The sequence below is a fragment of the Stigmatopora argus genome, chromosome 5 (genome assembly GCF_051989625.1).
Source record: "Stigmatopora argus isolate UIUO_Sarg chromosome 5, RoL_Sarg_1.0, whole genome shotgun sequence".
NCBI classification, from domain to species: domain Eukaryota; kingdom Metazoa; phylum Chordata; class Actinopteri; order Syngnathiformes; family Syngnathidae; genus Stigmatopora; species Stigmatopora argus.
This window is the reverse complement of record NC_135391.1, coordinates 8,833,104-8,859,663: the sequence shown is the minus strand read 5'-3', so window position 1 is coordinate 8,859,663 and position 26,560 is coordinate 8,833,104. Positions and strand designations below refer to the sequence as shown.

The following is a 26,560-nucleotide window of genomic DNA, read 5'->3' as shown; positions in this document are numbered from 1 at the left end:
ACGTTAGATGACGTATTGAAACGCCATCCCTTTTGGTCTATTTTTATCTTTTATTTACACATATTTTTAGTCTGGTTTGTTTTTAAACGTTTGCATTTCTAAAATGGCGCAGAGTTGTACAAAGTAGAATTTGTTATGAAACGTTAAATCTGTAGCAGAATTACAGACAGTAGTGCACACGCAGGACTGAAAATGGAGGAGGGGGAGGAGGTGAACCAACAAGAAGACTTGAATTCTGAACTAAAGGATGATGATACTGTTGGATCGGGTTCCATAATCTTAGACGAAGGGGGTGAGGTCATTACACCGCAGCCCATCTAATTGTGCATGAGAATTTGCTATTTATTATTATTATTGTTATTATTATTATTATTATTATTATTATTATTATTATTGTTATTATTATTATTATTATTATTATTATTATTGTTATGTTGTCGTTATTATAATAATAATTATAATAATTATTATTATTACTATAATTATTATTATTGTTATTATTACTATTATTATTACTATTATTGTTATTAATATTGGGTATAGATCTCGACGAGGAGTCACCCGAAGACATTGAGGAAGAATACTTGTCACCAACTCCTGTGGAGATTGAAAGAAGTAATGAATACATCCTAAAATTACTGCAGAAAAAGCTTATTCATGTAAGTGAATTTCACAGCAACCACTTTTCAAGTTTAATAAAGTTTTGGTTAACATGTGAAAAATGTACATCTATTCTCTGAGAGATGAAATTATCAATACGTGTACTGATTCAATTAGAAATTGCGTTAAAACGGTCACTGTGCTGTTCACATCTTGTCCATGAAAATGGACATCCTTGTAAATGTTTTTGTCCATTCATGTATCAAAAAAATTACTTATTTTGTGAATTTTGCCAGCGTTAGAGAACATTACATTGTGCAAAAAGTAAAGCGTTAACCACATGGTTATGAGCAATGTATGAATGAAACCTCGATTCAGGTAAATCTGTGTGACATTTGTTTAAAAGGTCAAGCTAAGTGGTTGTCAATGTGCTTCTTTTTAGATCTACATTCCCTTAATAACTACACAACAGGTGAAAAAAACTCATGTCGTCTGTCAGCCTGAAGAAGCACCACCTCCACCTGAAGAGACGAGTGGCGATAAGGAGTCTCCAACCAAGCAAAATGATCAAACCCCCATTCGAGATGAACTACTTAACAGCACGCACAAGTTTCTGGGAGTGGTCAACACGACTATACAACAGCTTAAAGCCCAAGGTTTATTAATCACATATAGCAGTCACTCACTCTTAGCAGTGTGTATTAAGATCCTGTCACAGACAGAACTGTTGATTTAGACGAACTAAATAACTTTGTCTTTTATTGAAGATGATATTGCCTTACACATGCCTGAGGTGGACTTGGAGAATGATGTCACTAACCTGATGACCAATTCAGAGCTGGTAAACGAGCTAGAGCAGTGTGTGACGAACTGGAAGACTCAGCTTGACAACGTTATGGAGGAGCAAGATTTCAAGAAGCCACAGAATCCTAGTCCAATGGCAGAAATAATTTTTTGGCAGGAGCGTTCCTCCATCCTCGGTGCTTTGACAGCAAAGCTTAATCAACCTTTGGTAAAGAAGATTCTACTTGTATTGAGCAGAGCGCAAGCAGCTGTGGTTCCTTCTATGGAGGCGACAGTGGCTAAACTGGTGAAATACAATTTGGAAGCAGATGAAAATGTACGTTTCCTCAAAACACTGGAAAGGCATTTCAAGGTGAGTAGGGGAAGTCTAAAAAAATTTGAGCCTTTGTTGATGTGATTGGCTGAAAAATGTTTTGTCTTGTAGAATCTGGCTACAGGAGCGAACTTTGGTGTGATCCTGGAGACCATTCCGCCTCTGCTGAACAGTCTACAAGTTGTGTGGTTAATCTCCTGCCACTACAACAGGAATGATCGGATGGTTCCTTTAATGGAGCGCATTGTTTGGCAACTGTCTGAGCGGGTGGCCCAAGTCGTTGATCTCGGTCTCATGTTCAAGTACGTGGCGTTGATTGATAACCTGTGTAACCCTTGTCTTTCTCTGCCATGAGACTCTAATTATGCGTCTCAACTAGAGATGAAAGAGAGGTGGCCAAGCTCAAGGTGGATGATGCGAAGCGAGTTCTGGAACTGTGGAAGTCCTGTTACTTTGAAGTGCGCCAAGAAATTGAAAAAGGAGGCACTGGGAAACGCTGGGAGTTTGATCGGAGAAAGCTCTTTGAGAAAACGGATTACATGGCTGCTATCTGCCAAGACTTGTCCAATGTTTTGCACGTCAGTATTCTTCCTCGTCTACGCGCTGTCACTTCCTGAATAATGACTCAACCCTTGATGCCTGTCTTTATGTTTTGTGTAGAATTTAGAAGAATTTTACAACATCTTCAGCCCAGAATTAAAAAGTGTGACCTGGGACCCAAAACGTTTCGATGAAATACAGGTCAAAGTAGACAACCTCATTGTGCCTTTTGAGGAAGTCAGTTTCGACCTTTTCAGCAGTTGCAAGATTAGCAGCTGGAAAATCATCATGCAGAACTTTAACAGTACAGTTTGTGTAAGTTTAGGATACATTTTTATTTGAGTTCCGGACAATATAATGACTCGGAAGACTTCAACTTTAAAAACAACATGCACTGATAATTTTCTATGCCACATTTTTGTTAGGCCATTGAGAGGGAGATCATTGCCTTTATTGACCAGTCCTTCAAGACGCTGCGCTCTTCAACTGCTGCCTTTGAAATGCTGGTAAAATACAAAGACATTCGCTCCAGACCGGCCATCAATAATCATTTGATGAAAAAGACTAATGATGTTCTGGCACAGTATTGCAAAGAGGTTTGTTTTAAAACACTTTCAATTTCAGGTTGAAAAATGTGTTTTTAATGCATTGGTTACCATTGACAATGGTAGACACCAAATCAGCTGGAAGTGTGAGTTGGCACTTCAAATAGATCAGACTTCTACTAGTAGTGACAAACTAATTTAAATTCACAGAAGGATGAAAGCAGCCACCTTAATTGATGTCTATCATTGTCCGTGGCACTGAGAGTTATGGTGGTCCTTATAAGATGATAACTATTACCAAAAATATATATCAATGTATCTATTTTTTTCTCGCTTTTCTCTGTTACAGGTGGACAGTATTAATGAAAATTTTGAGGAGAAGAGAGACAAACCACAAATTAATAAGAATGAGCCTCCCGTAGCAGGCGGTGTTAGATGGACACATTCACTGTTTCAACGTATAAAAGGTGGCATGCTTCCCCTCCTGACAATGCCAAATTTGTTAGATTCTGAAATGGGAAAATTGGTGAGTTATTGTACAATTTCACCACAATAATTGCAATAATTGGCTCAATATATGACCAGAGATCTTGTGTTCCTGTTTGAAAATTTCACAATGGCTAATTTTGCTAGGCGAAGAACAAATACTTGGAAATGTCAACAAAAATAAGCGACTATGGGGTCAAGAAATATAAATCATGGGTATCTGAGACTGAACGCATCTTGCCATTGTTATTGAAAAGACCTATCTTAATCATAATTTCAAAGGAAAACCAACGAGAGCTGGTATGTATGTGCTTGGTTTGTTTTTGGTTTTTTTTTTCCACAAAAAATACGGCCAATTCTATTGTTTTTATCACCCTGAATTCATTTAGTTGTTTGGACACTATGTTGTTCTTTCAAGATCGTCCCAAACAAGCCTGATTTCAAGGGACAAAGGGAGAGGCGATACCGTGTAAATTTTCCACTAGAGATTATGACGACGATTGCAGAGACAAAAAACTTGATATCAATGTCCTTCTCCATGCCTGAAGTGGCTCGAAATGTGTGTCTACAGGAGGCCAACTTTATAAGGTAATTTAGACTCACAAAGAACAAGAGCGTAAATCAATTTAACCTCAGCATTTCAAATTGAATATAGGTACAGTGAAGAGCTACATAAACTCGTCAACCGCTACAACACAATAGTTGATAGTCTGAGTGATGCAAAGATCTCCATGTTATGTCACAACATCAAAAGGGTTGAAACAATCCTATTTCCAGCATGTCGAAGACTAAACTGGAACTCCTTGGGTATAGTGTTATATTGTTGTTAGGAATTCATTTATGCACATTCTAAGACGGGGTGCAACAACTCTTTGTGTGTTTGAATTAGCCATTTCAGATTTCATTAATAATGGAAACCCAGAGCTATCAAAGTTTGAGACAGTGGTCAGTCAAATTGTGAACAACGAGCTTGATATTGAAGTAAAGTTGCAATCCATAATGACAGCAGATCTCCTGAAATGCCCTGCTCCAAATAGAGCAGACATTTTACCAAGTATGTTGGATAAAAACATGTTTTCACCAAATCTCACACATCCTTGTCTCTCATTGTAGCTGTTGTCGTTTTTTTAAGGTATCAGGGAGTTTTATGAATGTATTGATCGGGAACGTATCAAGTCAATAAATTTGTTAAGAAGTAAATATGCTGACATTGGACCAGTCATCTCTAAGGTGGAACACTTGATCATGGAAACCAACACTGGCAAATGCCACAGTATGACAAATTACTATGCATACTGGGAAGGCAAGGTGCACGAGTCTCTTATTAACATGGTGCTAAGGTAATAACCAGTTCATTTTAAAATCAATGCACTGGAACAAGACGATTTGCAGGTAGTTTGTTTTCCCTAACCAACATTCTATTCCTTTTTAATTTTAGGAACATCAAAGCTTTCAATGATGTACTGGATGAGAACGTCCCTCTATTCCGTGTCGATGCCATCCTTTCTCCCCCCAGGATTTTGTTGCAGCCCAAAACCAATGAGATATCCCGAACACTTGTACAGTGTATCCGAGAGTGTGTCGAGAGCACCAAAGTACGGACATTTTTTTCTTCTCCTGTGTAACTATACAGAGTTTAGGCCAGCGCTTCTCAAAAAGTCTTATGAGACATGGAAACACCAACCACCAAAACCCCAACAAAACATGACTACATCTGTATTTTAATATTTTCCATGATGGTGGTACCTGGAGAGACAAGTACTTTTTTTAGCTAGAACTTGCTGTAAAATGTTTAAGAACCACTGAGACTTAGATGAATGTGTGCTGTTTCATCAATGGGTTTGTTACGCAGTCAACCCCCATGTTTGTGTTGCAGGAATTTGTGCGTTGGATGAGTGGAACCTGCATTGAGTGCCCTCCACAACACGTGGGTGGGGATGACACTGTGACCTTTAGCTTCTTTGAGGACATTTGTCAGCATCCTCAAATTAATGAAACCGCCCTTGCTGTATCGCAGAATATTCAACAGTTGATGCTTTCTGTAGAACAGTACCTTACCCACTGGAAACAATACCAGCCTCTCTGGGAAAAGGATAATGCCACAATCTGTGAAAAGTTTGCTGATAAAAACCCATCTTGTGCAATGTACGATCAAAGGCTGCTGTTCTATGCTCAAATAAACCAGAAGGTAGTACTGGAATCTCTTTTTAAGAATATACACGTCATTCAACTCAACCTGGAGCCCCTAGCCCGGACGGTGCAAGAGACCGCAGAGACCTGGATTTGTTCGCTAGGGAGTTTGCTCAACAAATCCGCCAGAGAAGAACTTTTCAACTTAAAAGATGAACTCATGGTAATGTCCGTGTGTGTATGTTTTGCTGAATTTGACTCATTACACTATTTTTGAAAATCTACTTATGTTTTGTGTTTAACAGGAACTCTCAGAGAAGCTTAAACAGAGTCCTGACACTTTTGAAAACTTGAAGAATGTCCTTGGTACTATCTCAGACATTAAAGACATGTCTTTAAATGTGAAATTAAGTATAACGGATATTCAGGAAAGATACAGAACACTGGCCATGTACAAAGTGAAGGTAGCGTCGTTCCGATTTTTTTTCTTTTTAAATCTTAGATATTTTTTAAAATGTGCACTTTCTGAGCCTGACCTCCTATGTGTAGGTGGCAGTGGAGGAAAAGGAACTCATGGAAAATATTGACCAGATTTGGAATGACCTTTTTGCTGAATCGAAACGAGTTGATCGGAGTTTAACAAATGTCAAAGTGTCATTTAAAGAGGTCAGAAACTACTGCAATTACATACAATATTTTCATCTCCCACCACTACCAAGATTAAAATGACATTGTTACTGCACGCCTCACAGACTACCAAGGGGATGACTGAAGAGTTTCAGCAGCATTTGTCTGTCTTTGTTGGAAAATTTAATATGGAAGGCCCTGGCGCTGTTGGGGAGGATTTAGATGAAGGTACCGGAATTTGAAAATGTTTGCAACCAGGATGCATAATACTTATTATTCTACTGAATTGCAAAGGTCAAGCTTTTATTTATTTTTCTTAAAAAATGGTTTATTTAATTTTTAGGCTTGGCAAAAATGGAGTTCTATGAAGCCGAGCTTGCCAAGGCAGTGGAGGGGCGGCAGGACTTAGCGAATGCTGAGAAACTGTTGGACCTTCCCATCACGGTTTATCCAGAGATTGTCAGCATACAAAAAGACATGCATGGCTTCAGGCTCATTTATGTCATCTATCAAGAACAAAAGGTGGTTTTAATTGTTTTCATTAAAACATTTGATAATGATCTTATAGATCTCATATTTCTGTCCCTGGACCCTGATTTTGTTTCACAGGCTGCAAAGAATAAGTGGTCTCAGACCTTGTGGGCAGATCTAGATATTCAAGTGCTCCAGGATGGAACTGAAGGCTTTCTCAAAGATATAAGAAAGTTGCCCAAAGATGTGCGATCACTACCAATGGCCGTCATCCTAGATGGCAGGATGAAGCAATTCAGGGATTCACTTCCTCTTCTCTTGGATCTAAAGAATGAAGCCCTTAGAGAAAGGTCAGTGTGCAAGTGGACAGTGAGATTTGTGAGGAAAATAGCTTACATGTAAACAGAATTGTATATTTACAGGTCTCGCATACCGATTTAGGTTTTCATCTGGGAATAAAACTAACTTGCAATGTAACCAATTAGTAATGGAAATTCAAAACACACATTTTATTATTTCTTCAAACAGACACTGGAAAGAATTAATGGATCGGACCGGTACGAGCTTTGAGATGAACCCCGCCACCTTCACTCTTGAGAACATGTTTGCAATGGAGCTCCATAAATGTATTGACGTCATAGGTGAAATTGTTACTTCAGCTTCAAAAGAGCTTGGGATAGAAAAGGTAAGTCCTCTCTTTTTAGATAGACTTAAGATTTTAGTAAGAATTTTAAAAGATGGATTATTGTATTTAAATGATGTTTGTGTTTCTCTTATAGGGGGTTAAGGAAGTGGTCGAAACTTGGGGAAGCATTAATTTCATTATAATACCCTATAGTAAAGGTGCCCATCAACAGTGTTATGTCTTGGGTGCAGTGGATGAAATCATGTTGATTGTGGACAATGATGCCATGAATTTGCAGAGTATGGCAGGGAGCCGTTTTGTTGGACCCTTTCTAGGCACCATACAACAATGGGAGAAAGACCTGTCTCTCATCAGTGAGACAATAGAGGTCAGGTTGTGTGTGACAATAGCAGTTCTGTGGAAAACAAAATCTGGACAGGAAAGAGGTGGCCTATTTTTGCATTGACGTCACTGTGCAATCCAATCCAATGCAATTCATTACAAAAGTATCCTGTCACAGGGGATATTTTCCACAGAAACATCACAATATGGTATTTATCACATCTTCAGAATTGTCATTAGGACATTTGGAAAGTCAAAAACTCACCCATCGACCGAACCGAACCAATGTGGAATGGGATAGCGAATTCAAAGATTGTCCAGACTTTGTTTTGCAAAGCTTTTGGTGCAGATTGATCTTCCATCAACCCTTGGAGCTGAATTTTAAAATACTTAATCAAATCTATTTTGCACAGGTCTGGTTGCAAGTACAACGGAAATGGATGTACTTGGAGAGCATATTTATTGGTGGTGATATCTCTTCACAATTACCAGAGGAGGCCAAAAAATTTGACATCATTGACAAAAAGTTTAAAGACGTGAGTGGTGTCCTCTGCCAGCAGTGATATTGTTAGTAACGGAACTGCAAATTGGATACAATTCTTTTCTTTTTTTTGTAGATCATGAACGATGCGCAGGCCAACCCAAACATTAAGCGTTGTTGCGTGATTCCTAACCGGCTAATGGACCTGCAGACCCTCAGCGAGAACCTTGAGAGGTGCCAGAAGAGTCTCAACGATTACCTAGATTCCAAACGAGATGCATTCCCTCGCTTCTTCTTCATCTCCGATGATGAACTGCTCAGCATTTTGGGAAGTAGTCACCACGAGTGTGTGCAAGAACATATGATAAAGGTAAGAAGGTCAAAATATTGTCTTTCCCTTCCCTTTTTCTGCAAGGCATGAATCCAGATACACCGTATAAAACGTGTTCCACGCTTTTTCTAACTTTACTCCCCAAGATGTACGACAATATCGCTTCACTGCGATTTGATTCGGAGAGCAGTGGGGAAATATCAGCAGGTGCCATGGTTTCCGCTGAGGGGGAAGTGATGGATTTTATAAAGGCTGTTCCAATTGTTGGAAGGGTAGAAGAATGGATGACTGGAGTCTTACTTGAGATGAGGAAAACTAATCGACTAATCACTAAGGAAGCAATCTTTCGCTACTGTGAAGACAGAGGCAGGTGTGTGTCAATTCTAACAACGCTTATCTCGCTATGTTAAACCTTTCCCACCATGAGTCTTGTGGTCATCCAGGGTGGACTGGATGTTGCTGTTCCAGGGGATGGTGGTGCTGGCTACAAATCAAGTGTGGTGGACATGGGAGGTGGAAGATATCTTTAACAAGTTGAAACTCGGAGATAAATATGCCCTGAAGAACTATGCGACAAAAATGCACCAGCAGATTGATGAGTTGGTAACACGTACGATGCAACCTTTGAAAAGAAACGACAGACGGAAGATCAACACTGTCCTGATCATAGATGTGCATGCAAGAGACATTGTGGATAGCTTTGTCTTAAACAGGTACTGTTTTCATCATTTGGTGCCCTGCTGTTATCACCATTTTTGCTTTTCTTTGCTTATGTGTCTCAATAAACTTGAGTCTCACTTGATCCTCTCTGCAGTATAACAGATGCTGAGGAGTTTGAGTGGGAAAGCCAATTAAGATTCTATTGGGTTCAGGACGATGACAATCTTGTTGTGCGTCAATGCAGTGCCACTTTTAGTTATGGTTATGAATACATGGGGTTGAACGGTCGGTTGGTTATAACCCCGCTGACGGACAGGATCTACCTCACGATCACACAGGTTTGTGAACACAACAATTTGAATTCAACAAGGAAACAAGCCAACAGTCGTTAACATGTTCATGTGGCATTGTGGTGAAGGCTCTATCCATGTTCCTGGGTGGTGCGCCTGCTGGCCCAGCTGGCACTGGAAAGACAGAGTCCACCAAAGATTTAGCAAAGGCTTTGGGACTACTCTGTGTGGTTACTAACTGCGGTGAAGGCATGGACTACATGGTGAGGGAGCTTGGGTATTTGCCATTTTTTGTATGAAAATATATATAATTAAAAGAAGGAAACAAATAAAATGTTCAAAAATCATCATTTTAAGTAAATTGATTCTCAGTTAAGCATAGAATGAACTCAAATTTGGGGTATGTAAACTGGACTTCAGTTTATGGAAGTATATTTGAAGTATTGGTAATGAGGAGTGCACAAAGCTGATTAGAGTTTATGGTACATTAGTACAAACACTTGGATTTCCTTCTACGAATCAATTTGTGCCTGACTCTTCATATATTTGCGTAGGCTGTTGGAAAGATCCTCTCTGGGTTGGCACAATGTGGAGCATGGGGCTGCTTTGATGAATTCAACCGTATTGATGCCTCAGTCCTTTCCGTTATCTCGTCACAAATCCAGACCATCCGCAATGCTCTCATTCTTTACCTCAAAGTATTTAATGTGAGTCTTTCAAATTCTTTATCATAATTCCTGGTCATTTTTGGTTCTTGAGATTTGTTGTTTTGTACATTCGCCAAATAACACTTTGGCATTTTGGACATCAGTTCGAAGGTCACGAGATAACCCTGGATAGCCGAATCGGGATCTTTATCACCATGAACCCGGGCTATGCAGGGCGCACAGAGCTGCCTGAGTCAGTCAAAGCTCTCTTCAGGCCTGTTGTGGTGATTGTACCTGATTTGCAACAAATTTGTGAGATTATGCTCTTTTCTGAGGGATTCCTAATGGCCAAGGTGAGAATTGTGCAAACACACAACATATACAGACAATAAGATGACACTGAAAAATGTTCACTGACACCTTTGCGTCTGAAGAAATGAACATTTCCGTCCACCTTTTTTTCCACTGAGGTCCTTGCAAAAAAGATGACCGTCCTTTATAAATTGGCTCGTGAGCAGTTGTCCAAGCAGTCTCATTATGACTTTGGCCTGCGAGCTTTGAAATCTGTCTTGGTGATGGCAGGAGAACTGAAGAGGGACTCACCAGACATAACAGAGGTACAGTTATCAATCCTGTATTACCATTAAAAATATTCATAGCTTTTGTTCTTGAACAATTTCTTCTTTCTGTGGATGTTTTAATCTCCCCAAGACAATTCACTTACATGAAATCATGATTATTCAGTATTTCTTGATTCCTATGTTTCTTTGCAGGACGTGGTATTAATGCGAGCCTTGAGAGATATGAATCTTCCCAAATTTATTTTTGAAGACGTGCCTTTGTTCCTTGGCCTGATCTCTGACCTTTTTCCAGGGCTGGAATGCCCTCGCGTTCGCTATCCCAACTTCAATGACGCAGTCGAGGATATCCTGCAAGGCCACAATTATGTCTTGCTGCCTATCCAGGTTCATGAATATAGAGTCATTGTTTTGGTTTTTGGCTGTCCATATTTAGGTTAGAACTTTATTTCATCCCGTATTTGGGAAATTTCTTGGAAATCTGCAGCTGAAGCGGCAATGAATTGCAATTTGAGGTTTCTCTCCGCCCTTTGAACATAGCATCTGTGCTTTCAGGTGGATAAAGTGGTGCAGATGTATGAAACAATGATGACACGACACACAACTATGATCGTGGGTCCAACAGGTGGAGGCAAATCGGTTGTGATCAGCACATTATGTCAAGCTCAGACAAAGTTAGTGGAACTGCGTGAGGGTTAAACATGAATTCATGTCTAATTGAACTGTAGAGAAACACTCAGGAGGGGCATTATGTCTTTTAGGAGAGGTTCTTACCACTGACTGGCATGGTAAAATGAGCTCTGAGCCCGCATTGTTAAACAACATTAAGTCACAGGAACAATTGCATATGCGGATTAAATTGCATGAAATCAGCCAAAAGCCCTGCTGATTGATCAGCATTAACTTCCTAAGACCCAAACTCTTGCAAGGCATGCATTTTTATTTTATTTTTGATATTTAGGCTAATTGGGACCTGATGAGTGTAAAAACAAAGAATTCTCTTTTTACATGATGTAGTTTCGGAGAATGATGTCCACATCATAAGTGGACGCCAGGCCCTTGTAGTCTAAAATTTAACGTTGTAGTCGTGACAACCAAAAAATGTGATGTCCACACGTGGACGCCAGGTCATAGGAGGTTAAGACAATGCTTAGCATAAATTAGATCATTCCTGAAGTACAATAACTCCAACGTACTATAATTTAGATAAAAGTAAGTTAAATGAAAGCTCTTTAAGGATAGAAGAAATTTAAAATTTGTGCATGACACAGTTAATATTTTCCACCAGATTGGGATTTCACACGAAATTATATCCCCTGAATCCCAAAGCTGTGAGTGTCATTGAACTGTATGGTATCCTGGATCCTGAAACACGAGACTGGACAGACGGGGTCCTATCCAACATCTTCCGTGACATCAATAAGCCTACTGACAAACAAGAGAGGCGGTAAGACTAAAACATTTGATGGACATGAGGTAATAAGTACTGTGCAGTACTCGGACGTTTCGTCGAAAGACGTTTGGTCCCCGGACGTTTGGTCGCCGGGTTCGCGAGTCCCGAGGTTTGAGTCACGAGACTTTCATTTGTTTAACCCTAACCCTATTCCCTCAATGTTAAATAATAGTCATTAAATCCCTATTCACCAAATGTTAAAATCTATCAATTGCATGCGAACCCATTCTACCAAACGTCCGGGGACCAAACGTCTTTCGACGAAACGTCCGGTCACGGTGCAAAATAGGATGTCTTGTCTCTAACAGTTATTTTGTCAACATTTGAACTTAAACTCACAGATATATCCTGTTTGATGGGGATGTGGATGCTCTGTGGGTTGAGAACATGAATTCAGTCATGGATGACAATAAGCTTCTTACTCTGGCCAATGGAGAACGTATCCGTTTACAAGGTCACTGTGCCATGCTCTTTGAGGTCTGTCAGAGCTATAAATGTACAATACATACTCAGAACCCCCCCCCCCTCAAAAGTTGCAGTAATTGCTTATATGATTGCAGGTTGGAGACCTACAATACGCTTCCCCGGCTACGGTCTCCCGCTGTGGAATGGTTTTTGTTGACCCCAAAAACTTGCGCTACACCCCATTCTGGAAAAAGTGGTTGACAACCAGACCTGCCAAAGTAGCGCTTCTGCATTGTATTGTAACTGCATTTACACTTTTGGTCATCTTCCAACTTTTCTTTTTTTTTCAGGAACAAGAAGATCTTGATAAGCTTTATGAAAAGTATGTACACAGCTTGATTGACATGATTGTGGAAGGAATTGTTGATGGGAAGCAAGGGCAGAAACTAAAGACTGTTGTCCCTCAGACTGATCTAAATATGGTATGGTGATCCCATTTTTTTTCTTTGCTTAAATGCATTGGAAGTTTTTATCATCTGTAATCCAGTCAGATAGCAGTGATTCTGTTTGTGTTGGTGATTTCAGGTGTGCCAACTCTCCATGGCCCTCGATGCCCTACTTGAAAATGAGAACATGGCTCCTTCCATCTTAGAGTGTTACTTCATAGAAGCTTTGTACTGCTCTCTAGGGGCAACATTGGTGGATGATGGGAGAGAGAAATTTGATGATTTAGTAAAAAGACTTTCTGAATTGAGGACTGCATGTGATGAAAAAAAAATGGCAGGGCCTGGTGAAATTCCAGGTAAAACACTTTATTTTATTTTTTACTTTCTGTTGCATTACTTTTTTTCCCAACTGAAACTTTTTGGTCAATAAGTTTGAATGTTCTGTAATTTTTATTCATGCTTTAGTTTTCATGCAATCAGCATTTTTTTTTATTTCTTTTTGCATTACTGGTATTTTATTTTTAGTCTCCATACATTTTTCAGCCAATACCTGTTTGACTTTACAATCTTTTGCATAGTTAATACATTTTTTTCTGAATTGTTGTCAAGATTAGCTTCCCATTGTTGATTGATATTCACATATTGGAAGGCTTTGGCAGCAGTGAAGTACAGCTTTCATGTTTATCTTGAAAATTATTATTGGTTACAGTGACATATTTTTACACATTATTTATACAGGACAACTTCCAACAATTTACGATTTCCATTTTCATGAAACGAAGGAGACGTGGGTTCCATGGACTTCCCTGGTCTCTAAATACGTCCACAACCCTGAAATGAAGTTTGTTGATATTCTGGGTAAGGGTTCATGGAAAACTACCACTGGTAGTACCACACTTTGAGAAGATATTAGCAGAAACCTTTATAATGGAAACATAAACTGCCGGATGGAAAATCCTTTTGACCACAAATGTTTCTTTTTGACTCTCAAATATTCCTTTTTTACCTCAGTCCCAACCGTGGATACCACAAGAACCAGCTGGCTATTGGAACAGATGGTGAAGATAAAAAGATCAGTGCTTTTGGTCGGAGACTCTGGAACCTCCAAAACGGCGACTATTAGTAACTTTCTAAAACACCTAAGTGGAGATTCAAATGTGAGTTCCATATGGATCATATTCATTTCTCTAGCTCTTATCAACATCTTTGTTTGCCAACAGATTACTTTGACCATCAACCTTTCATCCAGGACGACATCAATGGACCTCCAGAGAAACCTGGAGGCCAATGTAGAGAAAAGGACGAAAGAGATATATGGTCCTCCAATGGGCAAGAGATTATTGGTTTATATAGATGACATGAATATGCCAAAGGTATATATACTGCTACCTACCTGAAACATAGGGTTCTAAAATGCATTTTATTGCACCAATATTATGCCATTTTTTTCCCTTCCTCTCCAGGTGGATAGCTATGGCACACAGCAGCCTATCGCACTGCTGAAGCTGTTATTGGACAGGGGGGGCATTTATGACCGAGGAAAGGAGCTCACCTACAAAACTCTCAAAGACCTTGGTTTTATTGCTGCCATGGGGAAGGCAGGAGGTGGCAGGAACGAGGTGGATACCCGCTTCGTTTCACTCTTCAGTGTCTTCAGTATCCCCTTCCCCGAGGTCGAGTCCCTCCACCTGATCTATGCCTCCATTATCAAAGGTCACACCAAAGTGAGGATGGTTTCTTCAAGATTTTACCAAATCCACCTTACCTCATGTGTAATGAATGTGATTGAATGTTTTAGAGCTTTGAGGACGTAGTCCAGAAGATTTGTGATAAAGTCACCATCTGCACACTGGAACTGTACAACAGCCTTGTTAGAGATCTGCCACCTACTCCGGCAAAGTTTCACTACATCTTCAACCTGCGAGATCTATCAAGGGTCTATAACGGACTGACAATCACTAGCCCGCAAAGGTCTGCTAAAGCCAGTGAATTCTCCTTACAGATTCTGCCCTTTACATTGTGTCATTATTGGGTACTTTGTTTGATCTCCCTTATTTCACCATGACAGATTTCCGACTGCCAGTATATTTGTTCGGGTTTGGCGGAATGAGTGCTTGAGAATTTTCCATGATCGACTCATTGATGAAAAGGACAAAAACTATGTAATTGAATTGATAATTATTCATTTTAACCAGCACGACCATATTGTGTTACATTTGAGTAATTTCGTACGTCTCTTTCTCTGTAGGTTCAAGGCGTTATAAAGAATTTAGTTGAGGAACATTTCAAAGCCAACATGGATGAAGTCATGAAAGACCCAGTTCTTTTTGGAGATTACAAAACTGCCCTGAGTGAAACAGAACCGAGATTATACGAGGATTTAAATGACTTTGAGCGTTCTAAAACCCTGTTTCAGGTGTAATATTGCCGTGGCATAATTGGGTGACCAGCCCGTCGGTGTGAGCATAGCCTTAAAAAACCTTGAAAGACTCCATTTCTATTTGCAGGAGCTACTGGAAGAATACAATGATAGAGTATCGAGAATGAATATGGTACTTTTTGATGATGCTCTGGAACATCTGACTCGTGTGCACCGCATCATCCGCATTGATCGTGGACATGCTCTACTCGTGGGTGTGGGAGGGTCAGGAAAACAGTCCATCACCAGGCTTGCTTCCTTCACTGCTGATTGTCAGGTTGTACAAGGATTTTATTTGTTTCAACTATATTCAACGTCTGTAGTTATTAGAAACCTTTTCTAATTCGTATACTTTTCGTCTCCTATTCACTCCCCTCCTGTGGGACTTTTCCATCATGGATCGCATGTCAAGCTTAAGAGTGTCCAAGTGCACTTGGAATCATAATCCAAATGGGTTTACTGTCATTCGGCAAGAATCAGATTTTAATTACTTTGGAAACATAGAATTTTACAAACAAATACATAGACGAAACAGCTAATTCTGGAACTTCTGTTATGGGAACAGGAACAGAGCAGTTATTGTTCAATATTCTCATTCATTTAGTGTACATGGAGTGCAGAATTCTTAGGCAAGTTGTTTATTTGAGGATTCATTATTATTATATTCCGTGCGTGTTAAGATGGGTATGACTGTGCCTATTGTGACTGGAATCTAAGGTGGAAAATGGATTGATATTGGATAGGTTATTTAATTTTATCCCCCTTTTTATTCTCCAGATTTTTGAAATAACCCTCAGTAGAGGATATTGCGAGGCCACCTTTCGTGAAGACTTGAAAACCTTGTATTTGAAGCTTGGCATTGAAAATAAGCAGACAGTGTTTCTCTTCACTGATGCTCATGTTGCGGAGGAAGGTTTTTTGGAACTCATCAACAACATGCTTACGTCAGGTTTACTATCACACTTAATGTTCGGATTAGTACTCCTTTTTTCTCCCGGAGAAAGATGTGACCTGTTGTTATTGTGTTCTTTTGTTAGGCATTGTTCCTGCTTTGTTTCCTGATGATGAGAAAGAAGCAGTCCTCAATCAGCTTCGCGAAGAGGCCCTCCAAAATGGATCAGGTCCTTCCAAAGACAGTGTGTGGCAGTATTTTGTCAACAAGAGTGCCAGCAACCTGCACATCGTTTTAGGCATGTCTCCCGTGGGCGATATCCTGAGAACACGCTGTAGAAACTTCCCAGGTAAAATGTAGAAGAAAAAAAACGTCTCATCATTTTTTTCTTACTGTGATTGTGTTTAAGAATTTGTCACCTCTTCTGAACATTTTATAGGACTGATGAACAATACTGTCATTGATTGGTTCTTCCCATGGCCTCCACAGGCTCTACTTGCTGTAGCCGAATCTTTCCTCGGTTGGTAATGCACTCAGTAAACCAAAATATATATTATTCTCATGCCCATCAATTTCCTCCAGTACCATAAAATCATCTTCAGTATGATAGGGATCAACAGATTACATCACTTTTCTACCATGTTGACTTAATGGTACAGTGCTGGAAAATTGAGGACACAAAGTACATTTATCAAAGCTTAGTCTTAGTAAATAATTCTCAAGGGTACTCATCTTTAGAGATCTGAAAAATGTTCATGTGTTTGCTGGGAAATAAATGTTTGGCTGGCATTAGCTGGCAGACTACTTGCTCCATTGATTGTTTAATTGTTCCACATAATCCTAAAAGTGTTGCTGTGCTTTTGTCAATCGTGCAGGTGAAAGTGAAATGATCCCTCGGGAACACGCTCCGGCCGTTATTGAGCATGTCTGCATGGTCCATAAATCAGTTGGAGAATACAGCATAATGTTTCTGCAGAAACTTAGACGTTCCAATTTTGTTACTCCAAAGAACTACTTGGATTTCATAAGCACATATTCAGTCCTGCTTCGGGACAAGGACCAATCTATTCTGGGTAAGAGGCTGGAAAATGTATAATAATTTAAATAAGGATTGTTTTTCAGCTGGGCTGATTACTGACAGCGCTATTTGGCATATGATGTATTTTATTTGACATCTGATTGCTGATAAAGGGACTACGTAAAGCTAAATTCTCACACAAAAATACACAGTTGACGTGATTTGCTTATGATAAATCAAGTCAGAAAGCTGCTATTGTGTTCCAATTCGCAATGGGAAAGTATCAGATTGTTTTGTGCATTAAATATATTAAATTTTAACATAAATGTCAACAAGTTCTTATCTAAACAACTTGATCCTCAACCCGCAGCTGAATTTTTGTAAAAATAAAATAAAATTAAATTGCAATACAATTTAGGCAATGTTTTGCTGAACACAATGTCTTCTACATGAAAACATCATCAAAACTGATTAAAACCCCAAAATTGAATTCACCCAAGTGTAGTTATATTCACCATAAGATTAACAGAGGCAGCCAAGTTGTTAATGCATGCAATACTTTCACATTTTACTAACTGCATTACTACTTGCTGCCTTGCAACTAATGTGCCAAGAAGCACAACAACTAGTATGACTGGCCTTCAGCCTTAAAAAAAATCATTGTTCACAGTGGCAAAGTGACAACAGATTTATTTATAAATTTCAGCACAGTGCAAGCATCTTGAGGGGGGATTGGATAAATTGAAGGAAGCCACTGTACAACTGGATGATCTTAACATCAAACTGGCAGAGCAGAAGGTGGTCCTCGCTGAAAAATCGACAGCCTGTGAGGCCATGTTGCTGGAGATTGCCTCCAACACCACCGTGGGTCAGTCAAAACCTGAAAAACATGGCGTTGCATGCTGTTAGTTTTTTTGGCAGAACATTGTAGTAAATAGAAATTCTTCCTTCTAGCTGAGGAGAAAAAGATATTGGCGGAAGACAAAGCCACGGAAATTGAAGAGCAAAACAAAGTGATTGCGGTTGAAAAGGCAGAAGCAGAAACTTCGCTGGCTGAAGCTCTTCCAGCATTAGAAGCAGCGCGCATTGCCCTACAAGACCTTGAAAAAAATGATGTCACAGAGATCAGGTAAACTCCTTCTTTGTTTTAACCTGAAGGATTTTTTTCACTCTCAAAAAAAGATGTTTATGTATTCCAAAATCCAATTAAATGGCACACCTGTTTCTGCTGCTCTTTTACTCAGGTCCTTTGCAAAGCCACCTAAGCAAGTGCAAGTTGTGTGTGAGTGTATACTGGTGCTGTGTAAGAAAAAAGAAATTAGCTGGAACGCCGCTAAAGGAATGATGGCAGATTCTGGCTTCCTGCGTTCACTGATGGAGATGGACTGTGATGCCATAACTCCCTACCAGGTCAAGACTGTCAAAAGTAGGTTGATTTCCTGCTCGTTTAGATCACAATACTGCACAAACAAGAATTGTGTACTGTGTGATTCGTTAATATTAGAATTTCTGGGTATGCTGTCTTCTGCATAGCTTTTCTGAAAACCCTTGGGACCAACCTTGAAGAAATGCAAGCCATCAGCAGGGCTGGTTCGGGAATGTTCAAATTTGTGGAGGCTGTCGTGGGTTACTGTGAAGTTGCCAGGGAGATTAAACCCAAAAGGGACAAAGTAATGAAAAGTAGTAGAAAGAGTTGTGTCGCAGAATGAAAAGTAATGTGACTCGTCGTTTGTAGGTGGCGCGACTGGAAAGAAATTTCTTTCTGAGTAAGAAGGAGCTGGAGTTCATTCAAAGTGAGCTTAGTGCTATCCAGACGGAGCTGAAAGCTCTTGGCGACAAATATCAAACTGCTATTGGGGAGAAACAGAAACTACAAGAGGAGGCAGAGCTCATGGAAAGAAGACTAATAGCTGCTGACAAACTTATCTCAGGCTTGAGCTCTGAGAATGTGAGGTGAGACCGCAATATAAAGTAAATGTCGCTCCGTATGAGATGCACATTTCTCTTGTTCTTTTTTTTCATTCATTTTTGTGGGTTCTGTTTTTAGGTGGACGCATGATTTAGAGGAGTTAAAGCAGAGGCGAGTCCGTCTTTTGGGAGACTGCCTCCTCTCTGCTGCTTTCCTGAGCTACGAAGGAGCCTTCAGCTGGGACTTCAGGAATGAGATGGTGTACGAAACGTGGCTTGAAGATGTAAAGGAAAGAGGCATTCCATTGAGCACGCCTTTTAAAGTGGACAACTTATTAACAGATGAGGTGGAAATCAGCAGGTGAGATGGTGCCGAACAGCTTCATTTTGGAATATGTCGTTTTATTTGAATCCTTTGGTTACAGATGGGGGTCAGAAGGTTTGCCCCCAGATGAGCTGTCAGTGCAGAATGGAATCCTCACAACAAGAGGTAGTCGTTTCCCAATGTGTATCGATCCTCAACAACAAGCTCTCAACTGGATTAAGAAGAAGGAAGCAAGCAACAATCTCAAGGTACAAGACATTAGATACTCTTGGGTGTCATGCAGTCTTTCTCTTTACCGTTTCCAGAATAGCAACTTTACACAGAACACCCAAAAACCCTTTTATCCGCAGGTTTCATCTTTTAATGACCCAGATTTCCTGAAACAGCTGGAAATGGCCATTAAATATGGATTCCCATTCCTTTTCCAAGATGTGGACGAGTACATTGACCCTGTGATTGACAATGTTCTGGAGAAAAATTTGAAAGGAGCCGAGGGCAGGCAAGTCCTCATGCTCGGTGACAAAGAAGTGGACTACGATCCCAACTTTAGACTCTACCTCAACACTAAACTGGGAAACCCTAAATTTTCTCCATCTGTGTTTGGAAAAGCCATGGTTATCAATTATACTGGTAAGACCATTTGATGTGAAAATCATAATTTCCATGTCATTGGCTAAGAGGCTACATTTCTTTTCCATGGCGTTGCCTACAGTGACCCTTAAAGGTCTGGAGGACCAGTTGCTCAGTGTTATAATGGGTTTTGAGAAGAAAGAGCTGGAAGAGCAGCGCGAGTTTTTGATCCAAGAGACAAGTGACAATAAGAAACTGCTTAAAAACCTTGGTGACACTCTGTTGAGGGAGCTGGCCACCTCCACGGGCAACATGTTGGATAACACAGAGCTGGTCTACACGTTAGAAGAAACCAAGTCCAAATCGAGTGAGGTCAGTTTGCCACACACCCAATCAATATATGAGTCAGTTTAACTTGCTCATCATATTTAACTTTTGTGACCATCAGGTATTTGAGAAACTGAAGTTGGCTGTGAAAACATCAGTAGATATTGATGTGCTGCGAAACGGTTACCGACCTGCTGCCAAGCGCGGTGCCATTTTATTCTTTGCATTGACGGAAATGGCTCTGGTCAACAGCATGTACCAGTATTCTCTCGCCTCTTATCTGGAAGTGTTTGACTTTTCTCTGCGCAAGTCTCCACCAAATGCAGCACTGCCCAAAAGACTGACAAACATCCGGAATGGTCTGACATACAATGTTTATAATTACGGTTGCACAGGTAAGGCAAACGTATTTAGCGTAAACTATTTTCCCAAAGTATATACTATACACACACATCTGTAAATATTTGGAAAGTATAACTGCGGATGCATGTCTTTAATCACAGGGCTGTTTGAAAAGCATAAACTTCTCTTCTCATTCAACATGACTGTCAAGATTGAGCAGGCAGAAGATCGAGTGCCCCAGGAGGAATTGGAGTTTTTCATTAAAGGTGAATGTGATCACAATCTTTCCAGTGATCGAAGTACATCCTCTCGAGTATCGGCGCTCATAGCAGATTTTCTTGCGCAAAGGTAATTTGTCTCTGGAAAAGAGCTCACGCCAAAAGACTTGCAACTGGCTGCCTGATGCTGGCTGGGAAGATGTTGTGAAACTCTCAGAGCTTTTTCCTTCGCAGTTTGACTCTTTGCCTGACGAAGTTAACAGGAATTCAGCAGAGTGGCAGTCAGTAAGTCATGACTGGCATGGCAACTGCTACGAGTTGTGTATTATCCAAAGAACTTCGTAACTGTCCAAGTTTGTCTGCAGTGGTACGACCTTGATGCACCAGAGCAGGCTACGCTGCCAATGAGATATGATGATAAGCTGACAGACTTTCAGAAACTGCTCCTGCTTCGGTGTTTCCGCGTTGACAGAGTCTACAGAGCCATCACTGATTATGTCACAGTCACCATGGGCGAGAGGTGTCATCTGTTTTCATTTATATGAGCAATCTAAGATTTGTGTATATTTCATTTGCCACATTACACGGCACATGCTTTGAGATTGAGTGTTGATACATATCTTTCTTTGCAGATACGTGCAACCTCCTGTGATCAGTTTTGATGTTATCTATGAGCAAAGTACTCAGTACTCCCCCATTGTCTTCATTCTGAGTCCTGGCTCTGACCCTGGTGCTGACCTTATGAAACTGGCGGACAGGACTGGCTTTGGGAGCAAGTTCAAGTTCCTTGCTATGGGTCAAGGACAGGAGAAGGTATGTTGGATTTTATTTTCTGCATTTAATCATTAATTGCATGATTTGAAAATACGGACTGCGTTGATATTTTTGGTTGAAGCTGCTGAGGGTATCACGTGCAAGACAGACAAATAGTTATGTAGACCTAAACTTAATGCTGAGACAACCATTTGAACACAAGACATGAGGTGTCAGAGGCAACTGTGATACTCTCCTGAAGTCTCAAGGCACTGTCATATTTCAGTGTCATAAAAATAAAGTGTGCTGATGGTCACCCATGCCTAAATAAGACTGTGCACCTCATTTAAATTATTGGGTCTGTCAGCAACAAACGTCCACAATTCAAACTCCAGAATTACACATATATGGATGCTAATGGTGTTTTTCCCCTCGGCTTAAGGTTGCATTGCACCTTCTTGAACTAGCAGCAGCTCGTGGTCAGTGGTTGATGCTTCAGAACTGCCACCTGCTGGTGAAATGGCTGAAAGATCTGGAAAAGTGCATAGAGAGGGTCTCCAAACCTCACCCGAACTTTCGTCTTTGGTTGACAACCAACCCTATCGATGACTTTCCTATTGGCATCCTTCAAAAGTCTCTTAAGGTGGACCAGTCTATTGTTTTTACTATCATTTTTTTAAACATAAATTGTCCAGAATAATCTGTTGCCACTTTTTTTACGGTAGTTATATATTACAGTAAGGCCTGCAAATTACCATTTTCTGCTGCTACAGGTTGTCACTGAGGCTCCTAATGGCCTAAAACTCAACATGAGAGCCACCTACTCCAAAATCTCCCATCAGACTATGACTGGATGCCCACACTCTGCTTTCCGCAGCTTGGTCTATGTGTTGTCTTTTTTCCATGCCATTGTGCAAGAGAGGCGCAAATATGGTAAGATTGGCTGGAATGTCCCTTATGACTTCAGCGAGTCAGACTTCTTGGTAAGTGGCATTGAAAACAATTTGGACCTCTCTGAACTCGTTGGAGTTATCTCAGCATTAAAATGCCGGCTCACAGGTGTGTTTGGAGATCTTGAACACCTACCTGACCAAAGCTCACAAGCAAAAAGACAGCAACATTCCCTGGGGAAGTATCAAGTACCTTGTAGGCGAGGTCAGACAAAACTTAGAGACGTTGTTGCTCTTTGTTTTAAATCCGGCATGATATTTTAAAAATATACATTGTGCAGGTGATGTATGGAGGGCGAGTCATTGACAGTTTTGACCGCAGGATCCTCAATGTCTACATGGACGAGTACTTTGGAGACTTCCTTTTTTATGACTTTTGCCGCTTTCACTTCTTCAAAAATAGTGATGTAGACTACAAGGTTCCACTAAACGGACCTAAAACTGTATATATTGGTGAGGTTTTACTTGCATTGTACTCAATTACCTTACCTGTAAGACCTGGGCAGTAAGCATTCATGACTTTTTACTGGTTTCAGATGAGATTGAGTCGCTGCCATTGGCAAACACCCCAGAAGTGATGGGCCTTCATTCCAATGCAGAGATAGGATACTACACACAATCAGCTAAAGACATGTGGTTGCATTTGATTGACCTGCAACCCCAGACAGGTATGACAGAAGAGATGCCTGAATTGTGATTTATTTGGCTCTTAATCATGTAACTTGTAACACAAGCACTTACGTATCCTCAGGTGAGTCTGGGGGAGGCATCAGCAGGGATGAATACATCACTAATGTGGCGCAGGACATTCAGAACAAGTTGCCTGCGGTGTTTGACCTGGATGTTATCCGCAAGCAATTTGGCGCTGAGATATCCCCGACTTCAGTGGTGCTCCTTCAAGAACTGGAGCGCTTCAACAAACTAGTGGTCCGCATGAAGAGGTCTCTGGCTGAGCTGCAGAGGGTGAGAAGCAAGCAGACGCAGTTGTTATGGCTTATTTGTCTCAACAAGACTTACTTTGGTTTTGATTGATTGGTGTGTGTAGGCTTTGGCCGGGGAAGTGGGCATGAGCAGTGAGTTGGATGAAGTTGCCCGGGCCCTTTTTAATGGTCAGATCCCTTCTATTTGGAAGATGTTGGCACCTGACACACTTAAGTCTTTGGGCAACTGGATGATACATTTCAAGAGGCGATTTGAGCAGTATAAATCATGGGTGAGGCAGGATTAACATGATATACCGTTTACATTACGTATGTTTTACTGTATCATTTACCTTTCTGCTCATTCAGGTGGATTCAGCAGAGCCAAAGGTCATGTGGTTATCGGGACTCCACATCCCAGAATCGTACTTGACTGCCCTAGTTCAAGCGGCATGCCGAAAAAATGGTTGGCCTCTGGATCTTTCTACGCTTTACACAGAGGTCACCCGCTTCCGTGAAGAGGATCAAGTCAATGAAAGACCCTCACAGGGTAATGAACTGATATTCTTTGGAGGTCAAAGTTTTGTGGCTTGTGGCTTGACAGTTAATAATTGACAAAGCCTATACTCAGTACTCCATACATTGAGTTCTTTTACTGCCCTTTTTTTTTTAAATAGTACCTTTGTTTCATCGTCCATGATTTTGTTCCTTTGGATAACTGTATGTCATACACTCTTACAAAACTTATTTGCTAATTTTGCAACTATTTGGTGCTGTTCGCAAAGGGCGCGAGGAGTTTCTTCCTATAATTCAGAGATTAAGGATTTAGGTAGTTGCTGTATGCGTTTTCAGTACTTATCCTTATTTATATTTCATTTATTTAGAAGTTAATTATGAAAACGACTGAAATGTCAATTTAAGATATTCTTGGACAAAAATGTCACTTCTTGCAGGTTGTTTTGTATGTGGTTTATACCTGGAGGGAGCCGATTGGGATATGGAGGATGGCTGTCTGGTGAAGAGTAAACCAAAAGTTTTGGAGGTCCAGCTCCCCATTCTCCGAGTCATTCCCATTGAGACCCGACGGCTCCGGTTACAGGTGCTGACCACGCTTCAAATCATGTTTATCAACTCTTTTGTCTGTTACCAACTGCTTTCATATGTGTTATGCTCCACAGAAAACATTGCGGACGCCGGTTTACACCACTTCGTTACGGAGGAATGCAATGGGTGTAGGTTTGGTTTTTGAGGCTGACCTGTTTACCACGGAGCATCTCTCCCATTGGGTGCTTCAGGGTGTCTGTTTATCCCTCAATACTGACTAAATATAGCTGTTAATTGTGAGTGACCCAAAACTCCTATGTCATGACATTTTTTCCTGAGATAATTATGTCAGGGAATGTCCAAAGTCCTGACCAATTTCATTCTCTGCTCACTAGATGGCAGCTCTTCACTCAGATGCAGAAGCCAGGAAGAGTTGTTTCAGTAGACGTCAAACCTTTAAACAACTGTTCTTCTACAGGCACATGTTCTGGATGGAATACATCTTGAGACACTGTGTATTTTACACATACAAATCCCTTTTCTTATATTTCCCCCAAAACATTGTGCACATCTTAATGTTCATTCTCGGGGGGTGTTGATGTTTTGTCTCATGACCCCATACTGCCTAATGGAAGACAGATCTTTCATCCTCGCATACTTACACAAGGAATACGTTATGTGTTTGCACAGTGTAGCAGGAGGAAATTAAGGAAGCAGGAGTGCAGCTACTCTTGACAGACACGGGAAAAGAAAATCTCTCAATGGAGTCAACCCCCATCTCCCTCCACGGAGGGCAAAATTATTTTCAGCTGCTTGTGACTGGAGGGATTTACGTTAACTCTAAACTGTTCCACTTCCTGCTTAGCACCACTGCTTACATGGACTGAGCTCATAAAATGACAAGGGTGCTATAAAATAAACACTGGGAAGAGCTTTTATGCAAACCCCTTTCCATCCATTAACCTATCCCAGTTCCTGTTCTTTTTGCGTGAGAACAGGTGTGCTTGCTGAATGCCTCTCACCAATTCCCCATTTTTTGAATGCTTTATTTAAATGATCAAAGCGTTTAAACAGCACCACGCTGTTCTGTTTGTCAATAGCCGAATTGTAAGATTGTGAAATAATCATCACAGTATTAGCAGGAAACCTGAATTCACAACACCTGAGAAGCGAAGCTGGTCAAGCCGCACGTTCACATTGCGGGCCGTGGGCCTCATTTTCAGCACCAGGTGTTTAGTTTGGATGGGAAATACAGCTTGGTGGTTAGGGGCTGCTTGATTTGTAACCTTACATGTCCCAAATGGATGGGCAGACGGCTGCTTTCCTCCCACTGCATGGGCACTAATGACTCTGCCAGACTGACGCTAAATATATATGCTGCGGTGGGCCTGAATGAGCACAATTAAACTACAGTGCTTAAATACATGTTCGTTTGTGAATTGTGAGACCAAGCACTTTAACCAGCCACAAAATTAGGTGTTTATAATGCTATGTTTGTATCCACGCATACGTACAAAAATCAATTTACCAATCATTTTCATACCTGTCAAACTCGGCCTTATTAATGATTGCAAATCCCCTTATTAAGTGATTAAAAAATGTACAAATGCAACACGGCACATATTTACTCACATAGGGTGCATGTTTAAGTCTAAAATTTTCTGACATGCTATATTTATAAAGTGAAAAGGCGGACAGGTGAGAGGGGAATGAGGGTGTGCATATTATGCTTAAAGCATGACAATACTATTAGTAGTTCGTCTGCTACCCGTGACCGAGATGATCCGGATTAGAGCCAAAATGGGGAAGACGAGATCGGTTTTACAAAAAAAACCATAAAAACATCCCGTACAAAAGTTGGTGTACACAATTTGAAATGATCAAAAAGCGTATAAAATACAGGCAAAACGTATAAGTTGACAGGTATGCATTTTAAACAATCATTTTCACCAATTTACCAATAAAGAGTGCAAGCAACCGTGCCGAAAGATAGCCACCAGGCTGATATACTGCTGTATCCTATATTTTTAGTTGGTATGTCCTCAATCCAATCATATGATCAGAAATTGGGCACGATGGCATCATTTTAAGTGTCAAAAT

General features: G+C 40.5%; 1 protein-coding gene across 1 annotated transcript; it reads left to right on the top strand.

Annotated features, from left to right (window-relative positions):
* The first annotated feature begins 170 nt into the window (after positions 1 to 170).
* On the top strand, positions 171 to 25,920 carry LOC144074496 (dynein axonemal heavy chain 10-like). Its single transcript, XM_077600962.1, has 76 exons — positions 171 to 292; positions 544 to 659; positions 1,043 to 1,256; positions 1,368 to 1,756; positions 1,829 to 2,019; positions 2,097 to 2,295; positions 2,378 to 2,572; positions 2,683 to 2,853; positions 3,152 to 3,328; positions 3,436 to 3,588; positions 3,707 to 3,876; positions 3,944 to 4,095; positions 4,178 to 4,342; positions 4,421 to 4,628; positions 4,727 to 4,883; positions 5,165 to 5,641; positions 5,724 to 5,882; positions 5,968 to 6,084; positions 6,171 to 6,273; positions 6,389 to 6,567; positions 6,655 to 6,866; positions 7,045 to 7,201; positions 7,296 to 7,529; positions 7,897 to 8,019; positions 8,101 to 8,334; positions 8,442 to 8,665; positions 8,739 to 9,008; positions 9,110 to 9,293; positions 9,374 to 9,508; positions 9,800 to 9,952; positions 10,057 to 10,245; positions 10,363 to 10,509; positions 10,666 to 10,857; positions 11,026 to 11,144; positions 11,759 to 11,917; positions 12,265 to 12,400; positions 12,484 to 12,606; positions 12,679 to 12,810; positions 12,914 to 13,130; positions 13,513 to 13,632; positions 13,786 to 13,931; positions 13,995 to 14,147; positions 14,238 to 14,498; positions 14,573 to 14,745; positions 14,843 to 14,936; positions 15,023 to 15,190; positions 15,282 to 15,470; positions 15,971 to 16,142; positions 16,231 to 16,434; positions 16,525 to 16,605; positions 16,961 to 17,158; positions 17,810 to 17,971; positions 18,058 to 18,232; positions 18,348 to 18,529; positions 18,637 to 18,773; positions 18,839 to 19,056; positions 19,151 to 19,372; positions 19,437 to 19,584; positions 19,687 to 19,966; positions 20,049 to 20,278; positions 20,355 to 20,628; positions 20,737 to 20,841; positions 20,924 to 21,078; positions 21,159 to 21,313; positions 21,426 to 21,606; positions 21,989 to 22,189; positions 22,320 to 22,529; positions 22,606 to 22,701; positions 22,778 to 22,949; positions 23,033 to 23,164; positions 23,248 to 23,459; positions 23,542 to 23,709; positions 23,786 to 23,966; positions 24,370 to 24,515; positions 24,595 to 24,756; positions 24,856 to 25,920. Exons 1-75 carry the CDS (start codon positions 193 to 195, stop codon positions 24,739 to 24,741), a joined length of 13,380 nt encoding a protein of 4,459 aa, XP_077457088.1. The 5' UTR covers positions 171 to 192; the 3' UTR covers positions 24,742 to 24,756; positions 24,856 to 25,920.
* Positions 25,921 to 26,560: the final 640 nt, after the last annotated feature.

Bases quoted from the DNA above. Each gene is read 5' to 3' on its own strand.
- LOC144074496 (XM_077600962.1), top strand. From the start codon at position 193: ATGGAGGAGGGGGAGGAGGTGAACCAACAAGAAGACTTGAATTCTGAA. The intron at 2,296-2,377 runs GTCAGTATTCTT...TGTTTTGTGTAG, and splicing joins ACTTGTCCAATGTTTTGCAC to AATTTAGAAGAATTTTACAA. The intron at 22,702-22,777 runs GTCAGACAAAAC...TACATTGTGCAG, and splicing joins TCAAGTACCTTGTAGGCGAG to GTGATGTATGGAGGGCGAGT.